Source organism: Dasypus novemcinctus, chromosome 8, assembly GCF_030445035.2.
Source record: "Dasypus novemcinctus isolate mDasNov1 chromosome 8, mDasNov1.1.hap2, whole genome shotgun sequence".
Classification (NCBI taxonomy): Eukaryota; Metazoa; Chordata; class Mammalia; order Cingulata; family Dasypodidae; genus Dasypus; species Dasypus novemcinctus.
In genome coordinates, this window is record NC_080680.1 from 121,979,030 (window position 1) to 121,998,864 (window position 19,835).

The 19,835-nt window shown below is 37.3% G+C and overlaps 1 protein-coding gene across 1 annotated transcript in view; it reads right to left on the minus strand.

Annotated features, from left to right (window-relative positions):
* STX17 (syntaxin 17) overlaps positions 1-19,835 on the minus strand; it is a 67,967-nt gene that overhangs the window by 36,647 nt on the left and 11,485 nt on the right. The window contains exon 3 of the mRNA XM_004457491.4: positions 10,708-10,773. Coding sequence (XP_004457548.1) covers positions 10,708-10,773 — 66 coding nt within the window. The remainder of the gene's footprint in view (positions 1-10,707; positions 10,774-19,835) is intronic.

The following is a 19,835-nucleotide window of genomic DNA, read 5'->3' on the forward strand; positions in this document are numbered from 1 at the left end:
TGTGTGTATCTGCACTTTTCTGAAAAGAAGATTCAGAGTACCTGATTATTATCTTAGCTCCCTAACTGGTATTCTTGTTTCCATCATCCCTCCTAGTAATCACTCTTTTGTAACAGTCAAGGTGATCTTTTAAAGTCCTACCAGATGGCTGTCTGCCCATCTCTAGGTTCCACAGCCTGCAAGGTCCCAGTGGATCTCACTAGCCCCATTTTCTACTAGCATCCTTGCTCACACCAGCCACACTGACCTTCCTTACTCCTCCCTGACTGTGCCCAGCACCACCCCACCTCAGCATCTTCGCACCTGGCTTCCACACTGCCTGAAAACCCATTTTTTGGTGAATATCCTCACTTCCTTCAGGTCTCTGTTCAAATGTCACCCAGAGACCTTCCACAACAACCCTCTATAAAGAACCCCCACCACCTTCCATGATCTTTCTTCTTTGTCCCACATTACTTTTCTTCATGGCACTTGTGACCTTCTAGAGTATTATGTATTTATGGACTTTTCTTTTTAATTATCTATTTTCTGTTCTCGCCACTCATCAGTTCAGAATATAAGTTCTATGAGAAAAAGAACTGTCTTCTGTTTTGTTCACAGTATGTCCCCAGTGTCTAGCAGACTCTCTAGAACATAGTAAATGGTCAATGTTTCTACTCCTCTAATGTTCAGGTCAGAACTGCAGATAGTAGGCAAAATTCTGAACATTTTCAGAGCTATTAACAAGTTAGACAAATGGTTCTATAATCAGTGAACTAATTTCAAATAAAAATTTACCAATTCAGAATTTAACAAGCTTTGCACTATACCAGCAGTAAACTGCAAAATTATGGCAAAACTTTTGGTAAAATGAAGGAGACATTTCTCTTTCTCTCTCTTGTTTTTTAATTTTATAACCAAATTCAATAACTAGTTATAGCTTTCTCTTCTTTCAAAAATGTCCCTAAATTTCTGTCTAAAGAAAAAATGATATATTCAAATATATACTTATCTATACTGATAACTATAAAAAGTAATTACTGTAAGTTAATTGAAAATTCTGAAAAATGGTTAATTATGCATTTAATGATTAAAAGAAGAGTGGCTATGCATACATTTACCTTCATTCAATATTGGTTTAAGGATTCCTAATGTGTTTTTATAACATGTAATTTTGAGAGCAAATTGTATATGGCAGAAAACATTTGGTATCATAACAATTAATCTGATTTCTTTACAAACACAGAGCACAAGCCCTCTGGTAAACATTGAAACAGCTTAAAGTAAACACATTCTAGACGTCATTTGATTTATTATTAAGGGCTCAGAGTCACAAATATTTAATTATAATAAATCTGGACTAGTTTTTTTAGGAGGTACCGGAGATTGAACCCAGGACCTCATACATGGGTAGCAGGCACTTAACCAATTGAGTTACACCTGCTCCCTGGACTGTTCTTTACTTGCATTACCTAACTACTGTACAAAGGTACTGACAGCAGTATAATGACTTCTAACTTAATATTTCAACATCAAAAGGCATCAATATTTATAGCTTAAGAAATATTAACTGGACCACCAAAAGAAGTAGAAATCAAAGGAGAAAAGGTTTCTACTCATTTATTCAAACATGTAATAAGAACCTACTATGTGGGTAGTAAGTACAGTACTCCACTCACAAGCCACCTGAGTTAACAGTAAAAATATTTCCAGATTTTAAAAACCAACAACATTAAGAAACAACTTTGGGATTGGTTCTCATTAAGTGTCAGCTAAGAGCACCTGAACTACACCAGAAAAACTGGACTCCACACTATCACTTATTAAGGCCTAGTAACTTTAGACAAACACTAAATTTCTTTGATCTTCAACCTCCTTTCATCTGAAAAGTAACAGTAATAGTGTGCTTATCTGGCTTCCTGATAGCTGGCACTATATAAACTATTGGTCTCTATAGTACTTCACAATATCATCTCTTTCACTAATGCTTTAAACTATTATTTAAATATCTTATGCAAATTTTTGTGGATTCTCATCTAGGCAATTTCATTGAAGGTAGAAAGTGATATGTTTTTCAGAATCTTCTATTATTAACCAATATTGTTATATATGTTACTTATTGCGGGAGGGGTATAGGGAAGATCCAGCCCTTAAAAAATACATACTTTAAATTTTTATATAACAATCCAACAAAGAATGGGGGAAAATGCAATTATATTGTGCTTTAAATTAAACTAACAAGGGAAGCGGATATGGCTCAAGTGATAAAGTTTCCGCCTATCATATGGGAAGACCTGGGTTCAATCCGTGGGGCCTCCTGGTGAAAAAGAAGAGAAGGCATGCCCATGTGGTGAGCCAGCGCCCACGTGAGTGGCCACATGATGAGCGCTGAGTGCCTGCGTGGTGAGCGCAAGTGCCTCTGCAGTAAGCCAGAGCCTGTGCAAGTGAGTTATGCAGCAAGCTGATGATGCAACAAAAGAGAGACAAGGGGAGAGTCAAGGTGAAGTGCAGCAGAGACCAGGAACTGAGGTGGCACAATTGACAGGGGACCTCTTTCCACATCAGGAGTCTCCAGGATGGAATCCCAGTGAGTCCTAGAGGAGAGAAAATGAGAAAAGAAGACAACACAGACAGCAAAAACAGCAGGGCAGAGGAGGGGACAGGGGAAAAATAAGTAAATAAATAAATCTTAAAAAAAAAATTAAACTAATAAAAAGCCAACAATTTTTAGCTTGAAGTAGAAGTTAAAAGTATCAATTCATCCTTACTACTACAAATTCCTTTTATTTCCTGAGCACCTGCTACATACCTGGGGCTGTGTAGGCACTTGACATACATTATCAACAACGTTTACAACAATTCCAAAAGTTAGGTGCTATCATATTAATTTAACAGACAAGGGAAGTGAAGTTTAGAGATATTAAATAACGTGAGTTAAATAACTCAGACAAGCAGTATCACACAATTCAAATGATAAAGGGAATTTTAATTGGAATACAGTAGATTTAGCCTTCAGAAAAATTAACAAGTGTATAAATAGTAGTAAGAATTATTTTTGCAGAAAGCACTGTCATCTTTTTTCAGATTAAAAAAAAAAAAGTTGAACAAGCTTGTTTATAAGCAATTGTTTCTTCCAATAACCAATGAGCCAGACTGGAAAAAAAAAAATGAAGGAATCACAACAAGAAAGAAAAATGGGTAATAAGACAAAAGAATAATAATATTCAAAAAATAGAAAATCTAAGTAGAAAGTCCAAAGCAACTATAGACCTGTTACTAGGTATAATGAGTTGAAAGAGGGTTGGTCATAAGATTTACATACGAAAACCACCTATGTTTCTATATACATTAGGCAAAAGTTAAAAAGTATAATCTAAAAGAAATTTTTTTTAAAGATTTATTTTTTTATTTATTTCTCTCCCCTTCCCCCTCTCCCCCCAGTTGTCTACTCTCTGTGTCCATGTGCTGTGTGTTCTTCTGTGACCGCTTCTATCCTTATTAGCAACACCAGGAATCTGTTTCTTTTTGTTGCGTCATCTTGCTGGGTCAGGTCTCCGTGTGTGCGGTGCCATTCTTGGGCAGGCTGCACTTTCTTTAGCACTGGGTGGCTCTCCTTACGGGGCGCACTCCTTGTGTGTGGGGCTCCCCTACATGGGGGACACCCCCGCGTGGCATGGCACTCCTTGCGCACATCAGCACTGCGCATGGGCAAGCTCCACACAGGTCAAGGAGGCCCAGGGTTTTAACCGTGGACCTCCCATGTGGTAGGCGAAGGCCCTATCCATTGGGCCAGGTCTGCTTCCCTAAAAGAAATTTTAACACCTCTCCCAACACAAGTGTGTATGCACATACACACACAACATAGTAAAGTACCTAAAAATAGATTAATGAAATAGACTGAATTAGATTAACAGTATAAGTCTAAGACCTGTGTTCCAGTCATCTGCTGCTGCATTATCAAATTCTTTCAAATCTTGATGGCTTAAAACTACCATTTTATTTTGCTATTGATTTGTGGACCCCAAATTTTAAAGGCCTCAGGTGAGCATTTCTTGCATGGGTCTCTCACTCAGAGGCAGTCAGATACCAGCTGAGGCTACAGTCATCTAAAACCAACTGTGGGGAAGAGGACTTGGCCCAGTGGTTAGGGCATCCGTCTACCACATGGGAGGTCCATGGTTCAAACCCCGGGCCTCCTTGACCCGTGTGGAGCTGGCCCATGCGCAATGCTAATGCACTCAAGGAGTGCCGTGCCATGCAGGGGTGTCCCCCGCGTAGGGGAGCCCCACACACAAGGAGTGCGCCCCGTAAGGAGAGCCGCCCAGAGCAAAAGAAAGTGCAGCCTGCCCAAGAATGGCACCACCCACACAGAGAGCTGACGCAACAAGATGATGCAACAAAAAGAAACACAGATTCCCATGCTGCTGACAACAACAGAAGCGGACAAAGAAGATGACGCAGCAAATAGACACAGAGAACAGACAACCGGGGTGGGGGAGTGGGGGAGAAGGGGAGAGAAATAAATAAATAAATCTTTAATAAATAAATAAATAAAACCAACTGTGGCTGCTCAATGCCCAAGATGACTCACGTGACTGGCACATGATGCTGGAGTTAGTAAGAGTTCAGCTATGGCTGTGGCTGTCTCCAGCATGGGGGTCTCATGTGGGCTTTTTACATGACATCTAACTTCCCTCAGAGCAAGCACCCTTCAGAATACCAGTGGAAGTTATATGGGCTTTTCTGACCTAGCCTCAGAAGTCAAGCAACATTACTTCTGCCTCAGCTTAGTGTCAAGGAGAAGGGTACTGGACTCCACCTCCTGCTGGAGGAGCAGCAAGGACATAATGTAGAAGACCATGTGGGATAGAAGATACTTGTGGGTATCTTTAAAAAGTACAATCTGTCATAAAGATGCTAATGTTCCCTGTATCTATTAACTCAATGAAATTCTCAAATTCCCAACAAGACTTTGACAAGCTGATTCCAAACTTTATATGGAAGAGTAAAGGGCCAAAAACTGCCAAACTACTCCAGAAAAGGAAGAACAAGGTGGAAGTATAGATCTATCAGATATCAAGCCTTATCACAAAACTGTCATAATTAAGATAGTGGGAACTGGTATAAAAACAGACAAACTGAAGAGTGGAATAGAAAAGAAAGGTCAGAAACTGACCCATGCATATCTGGAACTGTGATGTGTTTCAGAAGTAGCAATGCAGAAATCAGTTAATGGCGAGGGACAACTTGAATAAAAAGAAATTTTATGTAACATACCTTATACCAACAATTCCAGATCAATTAGACCTAAATGTTAAAAAGCAAAACATTTAAAACAGTCCATAGAAAATATATGAAAATTTCTTATTGATTCCTTGAACCAGAAACCAAAAGCATGAACCATAAAGAAAAGACTGATGAACTAGACCACATTTAAGAACTCATTTTTGGGAAGCGGATGTGGCACAACTGACAGAGCATCCGTCTACCACATGGAGGGTCCAGGTTCACTCCACAGGGCCTCCTGACCTGTGTGGCACGGGGGAGCCCCATGCACAAGGAGTGCACCTCGTAAGGAGAGCTGCCCTGAATGAAAAATGTGCAGCCCACCCAGGAGTGGCACCACACACATGGAGAGCTGATGCAGCAAGATGATGCGACAGCGACAAAATGAGACAAAGTTTCCCAGTGCCACCAGATAATGCAAGTGGACGCAAAAGAACACACAGCGAATGGACACAGAGAGCAGACAATGGGGGAAAGGGAAGAGAAATAAATAAAATAAATCTTTAAAAAAAAACCTCATTTTCATCAAAAGACACCATAAAGAAAATGAAAAGGTAAGTCACTAAAATTGTAAGAAGAAATTTGCAACATACATAACTAATTCAAGGTAAGTATAGAGAATATATAAAGAACTCCTACAAATCAATAAGAAGTAAACAACTTGGTTTCAAAATCTGGGCAAAAAACAAAGCATGTAATATGTATAGTTAATAAACATATGAAAAAATGATCAACCTCATTAGAAGCAAGGAAATGCAAATTAAGATCACAGTGACACACCATTTTACGCCCATTAGATTGGCAAAAATTAAGAAGTTGAAAAATATCAAGGGTTGAAGCAGAGTATATCAATGAGAATTCTTAGATAATGCTGGTAAAAGGGTAAATTCGTTTTTAAAAAATCTTTGAAGAACAATTTGATATTACTTTGGAAATGTAAATATTGGCAATATTGGTTTAGTAATTCCATATATACAATATGTGAATATGTATATATATATACATATATATATATATCCTAGAAATATATATATACATATATATATATATTCTAGAAATATATATATATACATATATATATATATATATATATATATCTCCTAGAAAAATTATTTCCTATGTGTATCAGGAGAAATATATAAGAATATTTTTATCAGTATAGCAAAAAAAATTTAGAAATACTCTAAATGTCCAACAAGAGAGAAATACATTTTGATAGAGTAACACAATGAGATAGTATCTTGCAGTAAAAATGAATAAACTAGAGCTTATTTGCAATATGAATGAATCTTAGAAACATATATAAAGTGATAAAAAGCAAGTCCCAGAAGACTTTATAGACAATTTTATGAAGCTCAAAATCAAAGAAAACTAGACAATGTATTGTTAAAGGACAAATACATATTAGATAAAACTATTTTCTAAAAAGGGAAGGGAGGGAAACGGACCTAACCAGTGGTTAGGTCGTCTGTCTATCACATGGGAGGTCCGCGATTCAAGCCCCGGGCCTCCTTGACCCATGTGCAGCTGGCCCATGCGCAGTGCTGATGTGCGCAAGGAGTGCCGTGCCACACAGGGATGTCCCCTGCGTAGGGGAACCCCACCCGCAAGGAGTGCACCCCGTAAGGAGAGCTGCCCTGCGCGAAGGAGGGAGTAGCCTGCCGAGGAATGGCGCCGCCCACACTTCCCGTGCCGCTGACGACAACAGAAGCGGACAAAGAAACAAGACGCAGCAAAAAGACACAGAAAACAGACAACCAGGGGAGGAGGGGAATTAAATAAATAAAAATAAATCTTTAAAAAAAATAAAAAAATAAAAAAAATAAAAAGGGAAGGGAATGATAATCCAAAAGTCATACAGTGGTTACCTTTAAGGCAGGGGTTCTTAACCTTTTTTGTTCCGGAGACCTCTTTGCCAGTCAGGTGAAAACCATGGTCCCCTTCCTAAGTCCACACTACACTGTGTATTATTTAATAAATATATCACATCTGTGCCAAAACATCTCCACAAGAATAATATTTTTTTGAATTTCAACTCAACACCTAAGTTTGGACTTCTGGACTCCAGAACTGTAAGAGAATGAGCTCATGTTGTTTTAAGTGACCCAGGTTATGGCAGTTTGTTGTGGTGCCCCAGGACCCTGAGACAGATAGATGGGGAGAAGCACAAGTACTGGTCATGTTCTAGTCTTGAGCTTGGGTGGTGGGTCCACTGGTATCAATTATATTATATTTTATAACATACTCTATAACTTGCTTGTATATGTAGCATTCTTTTTATGTATCAAATACATTTTTAAAATGATAAAGGAAAAAAGCAATGAACAAAAACAGAAATAAAAGAACTTAAAAAACAAAAATACCAAATCAGGTGATAGTTCCTACTATAAAAACCTAAATATGATAAATCTAGAAAATCTAATACAACTGTTCATCAAATTAATGTCCAAAAGTAAGTCTTATACAACTAGTTAAGAATAAGCTTATAAACAAAATTCAGGGGATACATGAATATAACTAAGCAAATACCTTCACCTAATAGCCCTTTTGATCTCACTATTTTAACAGCACACACAAATCTTTTGTGCCAGATGGAGGTCAATAATGTAAACATATATATATTTTAAAATCAAACACTGATCATAACCATTATCTCAAGAAGATCATAAGTAACTTTTAATGATATATTAAGCAATGAAGATGGTAAGAAATCCAAGCCATAATAATCTCATTGACATTAACATGCTCAATACCATTCAATAAATACTGAATCATGCTGGGTACAAAGCACTATAAAATATACAATAGCTGAAACATGGTCCTTGCTCTTTGGGGGCCTACAATTTAGTGCACAGGCAGTCTAATACCTATCAGAGAGAGTTTAAATTTTCATCTAAATCTCAAATCAACCTGTTTTTCTCCATTCCCACTACTTCTAAGCTACTAACATTTATTGCCTAGACCTCTGTAACTCCACTTATATGATCTCTTGCACTCATTTCATTCTGTTCCAATCTATTCACCACCCTGAAGCTTTAATAACTGTTTTGAAATATAAGAGGACTAGAGATGCAGTTTTTGGAGAAACAGGCTCTAGATTCAGAAACCCAGGGCACAGGGCTAACAGCAGGGATTCAGGTGAAAGGCTATGCTGCAAAGTGGAAGTCCAGAAGTTTTCACCTAAATGAAAGTAAGGTCCCATCTGCCCAGGAGGAGAATAAGGAATCTTCTTTAGAAAAACTAAGTCAAAACTACCTCCAGAAACTGATATTTGGTGGCTCCCCCCAGGGAAAATGCCAGCTTGCCAAAACACCTTCAAGTGAAGTTCACCAGGTAACAAGGAATCTGCTTTCTAGTGCGTCAGACAGGAGAAGTTATTACATCCACAGACAGAAGGCTAATGAAAAAAAGGGAAAGAAAATAAGAAATTAAAAGTCATGAAAGCATAACAAAGAATTCAGTAGAAAGATTTAAAGAGGAAATCTCCCATAAAATTGAAGAAAAATCAAACAGTCCAAGAATTCCAACATCCTAGAATAAGGGTCAGCAGCCTTTTCCTGTAAAGGACCAGAGAGTCATTCAATAGATAAGGCTTCGCAAACCATAATCTCTGTTGCAGTTACTCATCTCTGCTATTGTAGTGTAAAAGCAGTCAAAGGCAATATGTAACAGACAGGGCAGATGACAGCCACATTTGGCCTGTGACCTACAGTTTGTTGACCCTATAATAAAAGATTGGGAAAAAAGTAAAGACAAAATCAGAGGAACGAAAGATCAAATAATCACTTTAGTAAAAATTTCCAGAACTAAAGCACATGAATTTTTAGCTTGAAAAAGTCCAATACAATAGATTAAAAAAGACAGCCCTCTCCTCCAATATACATCAAAACCAAATTTCAGAACACAAGAGAGAAAGAAAAGATTGCAAAAGTCTCCCCCCCCCCACCAAAGGTCCTATTATATAAACTTGAAAATCAGATGATGTCGGCTTTTTAAAGAGCAACACTAAAAACCAAAAAGCCTTCAAAATTGAAAACAAATTCCAACTAGAATTCTATATCTAGTGAAATTAGCAATCACCTGAGAAGGGAGAATAATGGCATTTTTCAGACACACAATGACTTAAAAATTTACCTCCAAAGTACCCCCCCTTAGAGAGCTATCAAAGAATATCCTCCAACAAACAATGGGGTAAACCAAAAATGAGGAAGAAATGACATCTAGGAGAAAAGGAATCTGATGCAGAGCAGCTATGGGAAGCCCTAGAAGAAGAGCTGTGCAACAATCTAGAGCAGGCCCAGACTGGAACTGGGGAGAAGGGCTTGAGGAGGGAGCTCATTAGTATAAAAAATTGAACCAATGTATATGAATATGCGAAAAATATTTCTGATAGCATATGGAAGAATTGTAGAATATTTAGAAAAAATTAACTGCAAAAACACAGGAAGTCAGGCATTAAAAAAGGAGAGAGAGAGAATTATTACCTTCAGAAAAAGCAAAGGTCTGTTTGAAGTTCACTATTTGGCTTAGCAGGAAACATGTTCATAATCGAAATAATGAAATATCAATTACTAATTTAACCAATACATGTAATTTACATAGGGGGAAGGGAAGAGGGAGAGCAGGTGATAAGCTGGCTCTCCACTGACCATGGCAGGAAGTGAAGCAATATTCCTAAATCAGATCAATCAAGAAATAGCAGTCTATACACAATAGAGTATTTAGAATAAGGAGGTAAATATAGGGAAAACAGCTAGAAGGATTAACAATGGTTTCTTCCAAGTAAGACTCAGAGGTGGAGAGGTTAGGATACTATATGCCTTTTAATTTTATTTGGCTTTTTAAACTATGTAAATATGCACATTATTTTAAAAATTAATTTTAAATCATTAAAGTTTACTTTTAATTAAAAAATAATTTGCAAAGAATATCCACAACACATGTTATAGACAGAGGATCACTATCTTCAAATTGTAAGGAGTACTAACAAAAGACAACAAAAGGAGCAAGGGATACTAACAAGTAATTCACAAAAGAAACATTACTACAAGGCACATACAAAAAAAAATTTCACCCTTCAAAGCAGTATTTTAAAAATCCAGATTATTTAAAACAGTTAAATAAAAATGTTTTAAACTATCAATTAGCAAAACTTTGAAAAAATGGATAATACTAGCGTTAGAAAGGTTTGGGGGGAAAGCATTAATTTTTGAGAGTTTAAGTTTGATATATCATGTCTGGAGGAAAATTTGGTAATATGAACCAAAACCTTATAAATACGAGTGACATTTGATTTAGTTAATTCCCACTAGAAATGCATCCTTAAGGAAATAGTTACAAATATGTGAGAAAGGACTCAGATACAGGATATTTATTATAACAAAATTTTCTTAAGGCTGTCTTCGTCATACTGATTTACTGGAAATAATATAATATCCTTACCTGTACTGTACGTCCTGCATTGATATGTTCTTCATGCAACTTGTCCCAGATTCTGCACCTTTGATACTATAAGAAAAGAGAGGGGAAAAGTACTGAATTATACATTACTAAGGTGATTACTTCTTGTTACCATAAAAGTCACCCCTCACGTACCCCTACCCAATCTTAAACAAACCAGCTATATAGAAGAGAGCGACTTCAACGGGGAGGAAATGGAGAGAAATAAATAAAATAAATCTTAAAAAAAAAAAAAAAAGAGAGTGACTTGGTAATGGCAAGTAACTTGAGGAACAATAATAAGGTTTCGAGATCTACCTAGAGACTAGATATTTGGTCTACGTTTTAGGGCTTACCAAGACCCATATATCTATCCCACCAGACAATTGGAAAGCATACAAAGATAAATCAGAGCCTGGGAACATATGACTGGAACGGAACTAAGTGGTTATGAAGAACTGTACATTCGTGTGACTAGTTCACATCTGCCCTCTGTGCTTCAAGTGGGTAGGGGCTACGTCCATTTCACTCACCACTATATTTCTAACTCACAACATGGGGTCTGGCACAGAGCCGGTTATCAATACATATTTGTTCTATAAACAAATTATTGCAGGAATCTTTTTTATAGAATCTTTGGTAATTATCTAGCTTTGACTTCTGTGGCTCTATAGCAGGTATAATAACTGAAATCCTCCATCCTAGAAATGATGGCTAAGAGAAACTGAGCATTCTCTTAAATGCATGGCTGTCGCAAGAATCTGGGGAAAACCCTGCAGATGCAGATCAAAACTAAAGATGTAACTGAATGCCAGCGCAGTGAACCCGAACTGGTGCTGAAGTCACTAATGCCCAGGAGGAGGGGACAGAGGGTACAGGACGCCAGGGTCTTATAACCAAGGTGTCACATGAGGGCAACAGATGAAACCTTTGGATTGAAAGACGTGGGAGCTTGGAATTTAGATTCTCATAGAAACCTAGGACCCATGAAGGGTTATACACGTAGAAAAAGAGGTTTTTTTCCCTAGGAGGAAAAAAAAATCTATCTATCGGCATAGGGAAGCAACAAGAATGTGACAGCCAGGCCCTGAGCCTCAACAGACTTGCAACTCCTACACTCTGGGGACTTACCCCACTCAGCTAACATGGAGTAGAAGGTCAACCACCACACCAGGGAGCCAAGAGTGCCTACAACTGAAAGCAAGAGAACTGCATCCAGTATCCATGTGGAATCTAAGCCCCCTCTTGATATAGATGTGGAGTGGACACAACCATTCTAAGGTCCACAGGATGGAGGAATAGAGTATGGATTAGAGTGGACTTACTGATATTCTATTCATGAACTATGGTGATTAGTAATCGAAGAAAATGTGGCATTGGTGTGGAGAAAGTAGCCATGGTGGCTGCTGGGGGTAGGGAGTGGGAGGAAGAGATGTGATGTGGGGACGTTTTCGGGGTTTGGAGTTGTCCTGGGTGGTACTGCAGGGACAGTTACTAGACATTGTATGTCCTCCCATGGCCCACTGGGTGGACTGTGGGAGAGTGTGGGCTATGATGTGGACCATTGAACATGAGGTGCAGTGGTGCTCAGAGATGTATTCACCAAATGAAATGAATGTCTCATGATGATGGAGGAGGATGTTGTTATGGGGGGAGGAGTGGGGTGAGGGGGGTGGGTACATGGGGACATCATATTTTTTGAATGTAACATTAAAAAAATAAAGACAAAAAATAAAATTAAAAAAAAAAAAAAGAAACCTTATCTGTCTTGGTCTAGGTTTGTCATAAGAAAAAAAGATTAGACTTATATGTATCTTCAAGGTCAAAAGTAGAACCAAGGGTCAGAATTTACAGGGAGATGGAATTGGGCTCAGTAGAGAGGAAGAACTTTTTGTTTTGGCACCTGTTCATAAAAGCAACAAATACACACCATTCTTAGTTTAAAGAGACGCTACAGATCTGTCTTTTCCTGATAGTCTTGTTCTTTTTACATGTTTTCAAGTGTTTCATTTATGTCTTCAATTATTTTAAATATGGATATAACTTATAACTTGATCTAATAACTTTTATTAATGCAGCCTAAGAACACATTGTGTTTTGTGGGCAGCTTTCTCAAAATTTGTGACAGACTAAAACCTTCTAGACTTTTTTACATGAACTTCTGTTAGGTCAAATCTTCCCCACCTTTTAAGCTTTTAAAAATTACACAAAACTACACATATATAATAACAATAAAGACAGTAAAAATATATAGGGAAAAACATTAAATCACCTATTGTTTTACTTCCCAGGGCCAACTACTGTTAACATATTGATGAGTATTTTTCCAAATAATATGCTATGCATTACAAAGGAATACTATTCATTCTGTTTTAAAACTTGTTTCTTTCATTATTATGGTATGAACAATTTTCTATGTTAACAAATATGTAATTGAATATTTTGTAGGATACTAACTGTGATACTTAAGCCTGTAAATTTTTTCTTGCTTGGTTTCTGTGGCTCTCTTTTTGAATCCTGTCTCTTTCCATTTTTAAATCAAGTGCAAATTCAACAGTATTTGCTAAATACCTATTGTATGTATGGACTGCATTACGTAAACCTGGGATGCTCTCAAGGCCCTTATGGTTCAAGCAAATCCTTCATAAAATATAAAATTCTTTGGCCAAACACTTCAGGTCTCTACTGACAACCAGTGGCATTAAAGAATACTTGTTAAATGTAGTTGCCAATATTCACCGACTATTTATCGCCAATTTGTCAAATAAGTATTGGAATCTGAACTTGAACCAATAATTGATTGATTCCAAAACTTATGCTCCTACTCACTACACTAACCAAAGGACCAAGCTAGGCAGGGAACTCTGATAATGAGGTAGGTTTTCTACCAACCAGGAGTTTTCACACATTTTATCTTAGAGTTTGTTACAAGATCAGGGGGTAGAATAATGAAGTAAATGGTTTAATAAAAATAGAAAGAAAAAGAGAAAGAGTAGTAGCACAGATGAGTTTGGATCATCAGGAGCTTTTCAGCTCCATAAAGCTAAGGATTTGAGTTGTGTCCACTGATGGACATATGCCTATGACTATGTTTTGGGGAGCATAAAGTAGGTGTGTAATAAATATTAATATCTGTGTTATGAATGAATGAGTACATTTTGGGTGGTGGCAGGTATTGTAGCAAAGTTTTATTTATATATACACACACACACATATATATACACATACATACATATATATATATGACTTGAATAGGAACAGAAGTAGTTAAGATGTTTCTTTAGGGAAGCGGACTTGGCCCAGTGGTTAGGGCATCCGTCTACCACATGAGAGGTGCGCGGTTCAAACCTTGGGCCTCCTTGACCCGTGTGGAGCTGGCCCACGCGCAGTGCTGATGTGCACAAGGAGTGCTGTGCCACACCGGGTGTCCCCTTATAGGGGAGCCCCACGCGCAAGGAGTGCGCTCCTTAAGGAGAGCCGCCCAGTGCGAAAGAAATTTCAGCCTGCCCAGGAATGGCGCCGCACACACACAGAGCTGACACAACAAGATGACGCAACAAAAAGAAACACAGATTCCCGTGCTGCTGACAACAACAGAAGTGGACAAAGAAGAACATGCAGCAAATAGACACAGAGAACAGACAACTGGGGCGGGGGGCAGGGGGAAGGGGAGAGAAATAAATAAAATAAATCTTAAAAAAAAAAAATGTTTCTTTATACCGCTTATCTTTTCCTGGCATTTTTTAAATTTCCTACTTAGTTCTTTTTTTCCCTCTTCTCTCTTTATTTTTCCTTCTGAGGAAAAGTGATAAATTAAAGATATATGCTCTGCATCTTTAGATATAAAGCAACCACTGGGGAATAAAAATAAGCAATCACTTAAAAATAAAAATAATAAATGAAGAGATAATATGCCCCCAAAAAGAAAAAATAGACTCATAAAAAATTCAATTAATCCAAAGAAAAAGAAAGAAAAAAGGGAACCAAGAACAGATGGGACAAATAGACAAAAACAGCAAAATAGTAAAGATTTCCCTTTGACAAAACTGAGTATCTATTTATTACAAAAACTCTCAGAAAATTACAAAACAGAAATTAACCTCCTCAAGCTATAGAGAGCATCTACAAAAACTCTCCAGTTATCAGACACAAAGTACTACAAATTGTATGATTCCATTTATATAAAATATAAATATAAATAAATCTGTAGAGACAGAAATAGATTAGTGGTTATATATATGACTGTGGAAGGACAGAGGGATTGAGAGGTGACTGCTAAGGGGTACGGGGCTTTTCTTTTTGGAGTATTAAAAATGTTCTCAAATTGACTGTAGCAATGAATGTGCAACTCTTTGAATATGCTAAAAGTCAGTGACTGTACACTTTGGGTAGAGTTATGGTATCTGGATACATCTCAATAAAAATGCTATAAAAAGCCAAAATAACTCTGTAGTTTACATTATACTAATTGGTGAAATGACATTCCTTAATATTGGGAACAAGATAAGGTTGTCTGATCTCTTCCTATTCAACACTGTCCTGGAGGCCCTAACTAGTGTGATAAGATTTTTTAAAAAGGGGGAGTGGGGAGAGGAAAGGAGGGAAGTAGAGAAAAAAAGAAAACAGTTTGTCTTCACAGATGACATGACTGTCTACACAGAAAATATTAATATCAAAGAATCTACAGGAAACCATGTAAAATTAAAAGATGGCCCAAGGGCTGCAGGCCACAAACTTGAGATTACTCATATTATGAAGATCAATAAGAATATTTACCCTATAGGGTAGGTAAAAGTGATTTACTTCTCTGTATCTAATAAATTATCAAAAATATAAAAACTAAAATAAACACAAAGGATATATCCCAGGAATGCTGTGAATCTCCTAATAGATTAGAAACACAAACATTTGCTGTTTACTCATGAATAATCAAAATGGTGACAATTAAATGGGTGGCCCTTAAGTCTACTGCACAGTATGAAGATGGATATTTATATCTGAGTAGGGATGGACTCCATTAGGGCATGTTCCAGAGGGAGTAACTGAGCTGGGATTTCAACAAAAAACAATGGATGAAAGGTGACCAGTGATGAGATGGCTGTTAAAGAGATGTAGAAGAGAATGCAAAACTATGCAACTCTGTGTGTTTTTCCTCCTTCCTTTTTTATTGATGAAAATCATTTTCAAAATAGAAAAGTCTACAATAAACATGACTAAGAGGAAAATGAAAACCAAGAAAGAGCAAACTTAGACACCCCAAATGAGTTCAAGTCAACAGGCTCAGAGAACTGACATCCCAGTGAACCAAAAGATCTTGCAAATGTGATCACAGAATCATTTTCCTTATCTGTGAGGAACTGTGGAGAATTGGAAAGGCTCCTAGAGACTAGCAAACATTGACCAAATTTTTACAAAAGAAAGTATATTTAGAACACTGAAGACTGTAGATCTTACTGTAAATTTTTGGGAAAATTCTAAACTAGATTATTAGAAATAGTTTGTGAGAACTTAGAAAAATGGTGATAGTATTATTCCAGTGTGCTCTGCCCCTTTCCTGGCCAACATTTACATCAGTAACTTAAAAATTAAAAAATACATAGTCGTCAAATTTGCAGATAACATAAACTAGAAAGAATAATTAAGGTAGATGAAAGATCACAATTCCATAAGAACAAAGGTAAAAATGATAAATGTAAAGCCTAGCACTTAAAAACAGCAATTGTACAAGTACCAGAATGGTCTGATCTGGCTCAAGAGCGCAGTTCCTATAAAAAAAAGTCCTAAGGATTTTATTTAGTTGACTACAAAGCCAATTTAAAAAAAGCCAGCAACAGAAAGTAGCTTCTAAAACAAGTGATGCATTATTAGGCTCTAAGCGTGCAAACATATATTCATTCATTCAACACACTTTTATTACGAGCACATTATGCTTCAAGCAAATTAGAAGTTTAACACATTTATTAACAAGATACCTTAAGCAAGTAATTTAACCACTCTAAGTCTGCCTCCCCACCTAAAAACTGAAGACAACAATACCTTCCCTACATCATGATTTTAAATGATATTATATATATATATATAAACCCTGACATAGCATTCAACAAATAAAACTATCTTTGCTATTAGTATTTGCTCACTTGTCAAGAGAGCACTGTCTTGGGTGGAGAACAAACTAGATGACTTATCTTTTTTTTCCTCTCCATTTTTTTTTTAAATGTTACATTAAAAAAATATGAGGTCCCCATATACCTCCCACCTGACTTATCTTTTATAACAATGAAATTCTAAGGAAAATAAGGAGTAAAAGAGTTCACACTTCTACTGCTTGCTACATAATTTTATACCTAAATTAAGTAATCCTATGAAAGACTACTATTCCAAATATTGGGAGAGGAGAAAAAACCTTAAAGTAGATTTTAAAATATGTGAAAAAATAAATAAATGACAAGTAATAACCCCTTAAAAATTAAATTAGGACCATGGACAAGTATTCCCAAACTGTACTGTTTTCACAAAATGTTGCTTCTCTAATGTTTATTTGCACAGTGGCAACAGAGAGATAGGTGAAAGCAGTGCTGTAACTTGAACTAATTAGGATGTTTTGGTTTAGAAAGAACAGAAAACTCCAAATTACAAAAGGTTTTAATAAGAAGAACATTTATTATCTCACATGAGCAGTCTAGAAGTAGGGTGATAATTCCAGAGTGGTTTCATTCAGAAGCTTATCAGGACATCAAGTTCCCAGTTTCTAGTTTTCTGTTTACTTTCTTGAACAGGGGGTCTTTGTCCTCAGACTTGTATCCTAATGGCTGCAGGAGAACTGGCTACAGTTCCAAACATGACAGGGAGACACAAAAGACCAAGCAGAAGTGGCACTGTTCCTTGCCTTGTTTACCTTTATTGCACTGAAAACCTTTCCCAGAAGCTCATACTCCAAACAAGCTTTCCTTCAGATTTCATTGGCCAGAACTATCAGATGTATGTATTGGTCATTGCTAACCAAACACCAAGCAGAATGGAATTACCATATTCATTAGACCCACCGTCATTCACCACCTGGGCTGAGGCTCACCTATCCTACATCGCAGAGGAGGCAAACTAAAATGAGGTTCTGTCAGCAAAAAGGAAGGGGTGGAGGCATGCAATTAAAAGATTAAAATGAACAGTCAGACTAAAAGGAGAAATGGCAAAGACTTTTGATATTAATCACGTTAAAAAACAAGTAAATAAGAACAAATAAATCAAACAATGCTAATTAAGTCTAATTTTTCCTATACAGTTTAGGCTTCACACTGCTTGAATAGTCCATCCACTCATTTTCATACCTAGTTATGTTGCCTTTTATCATTCCCTACATATTTCCTAACTTATTTCCTCAATAGGAATGTAACCTTCTTGAGGGTTGGAACTTACCTTTTATACATTTCTCAGTGCTAAAAAAACAATAAACAGCAAACAACAATAAATACTTTTGAAAAGCTAGCATATATTTATTTCCTGTGAAAAACAAAGTCCTTCTCATTAGACTTGGCAGATTGAACACAAACATTTACCTCTACTCCTTTCTAAAATTCTACTAAAATGACAATACAGAACTTTAATAGGTATAGACTAGCAAAAATAGACTAGAACAGAAGACATCATTTACAAGAAATTTTATCAAAATATTGGAAACTGGAAAGAGTATGAACATATTGCAACTGACCTCAAAGATCAGAAAAAGCTGAAACACTGTGAGTGGTGGGGAGAATGGCAATGAGAAGCAAGTCAGCAGGGGAAGCACTAAACCAGAAAGGCCCACAGACCAGAGGCAGCAGGTACCAGGCACCCATGTAGGAGCATACAGCTGGCTAAAAGCAGGGGGATGCGCTGAAAATTTATAATAGCAACCGGTGGCCTACCAGAACCCCTCACCACTTACCCAACCCAAGCAACTACCCTGCCCCTACCCCGATGGAAGACAGTACACCAGAAAGCAGCCTCTCGAGAGGCCGAACGAGAGAAGCTCGGGACTCCTGGACACCACGACAGCTGAGGGCAGGGATGAACTACGTCAGGGAAGACTAAGTCCAAAAAGGAATTTCTGAATGGTGGATGAGCCTACCCTCCTTCCTGCCTACCTTCCTTCTGCTGCTGAGAGGGCTGGTTACAAAATTTATACTATAACCCCCCACCCTCCCCATCTCCACCGCCATCATAACCACCACCTCTGACACAATAAACACACCCTAGCAGGTAGGAGACTGCAGGATCGCTCGCTCTGGAAACTGAAGAGCTAAGACCTACATGATCCAGCGGTTCCCATTTAAATAGATCATTACCTGTTCACACTCCAAGCAACAAGGCACCGACTACTACTACTACTCTGCCACACAACTACATACACACACACACCTGCCAATTAGCACTCTTAAACAGCAATAGGCAGTCAAGGAAAGCCCATCCATAGGCTGAGATGAATGAACAAATGAATGATGAAAGAGGAAGGAAGGGAGGGAGGAAGAAAAGGAAAAAAAAAAGGGGGGTGACTCAAGGAAAATAAAGACAAGGAAGCAGAAGAACACTTTTGAAAAATACCATCATGAGATGAGGTAATACTGCATTCATGAAACAAGAACAGGATTCTCTTTAAAGGAAAAAAGAGAGCATTGAGAAGAAAATGGAGAATATAGTTAGAAAAAGTACAGTTCTGTTATTCTATCTTAGTTGGAATGTTGATATGAAAGCTGGTGCTGGAGCAGCCATCTTACACACAAAATAGAAACTTGAGGCTTGTAGAAGATAAAAAGAGCTTGGGTCTCACTGCAGCCCAGGGCTGTCTCTATTACTATGAGAGATTAAAAACAAAAACAAAACAAAAAACTTTTATTTATTTAATATACTATTTTGGGATTTTCTGTCACTTGCACTTTAACTATATACTAACTAATACAGTATGTGCTTCACTAAGTTTTCTCCAAAACCCCTATAACATGAAACAAAGAAAAGTATGGTCCAGCCTTACTATCTTGTCATTCATATCAACTACTCTTAAGGCCATCTATCTCATACTTGCCAGGAAAGCTTGAGTGCTAACACTTCACATTTTAGGATTACATTCTAATCAAGTCTATCATGTGTAAGAAAATGTA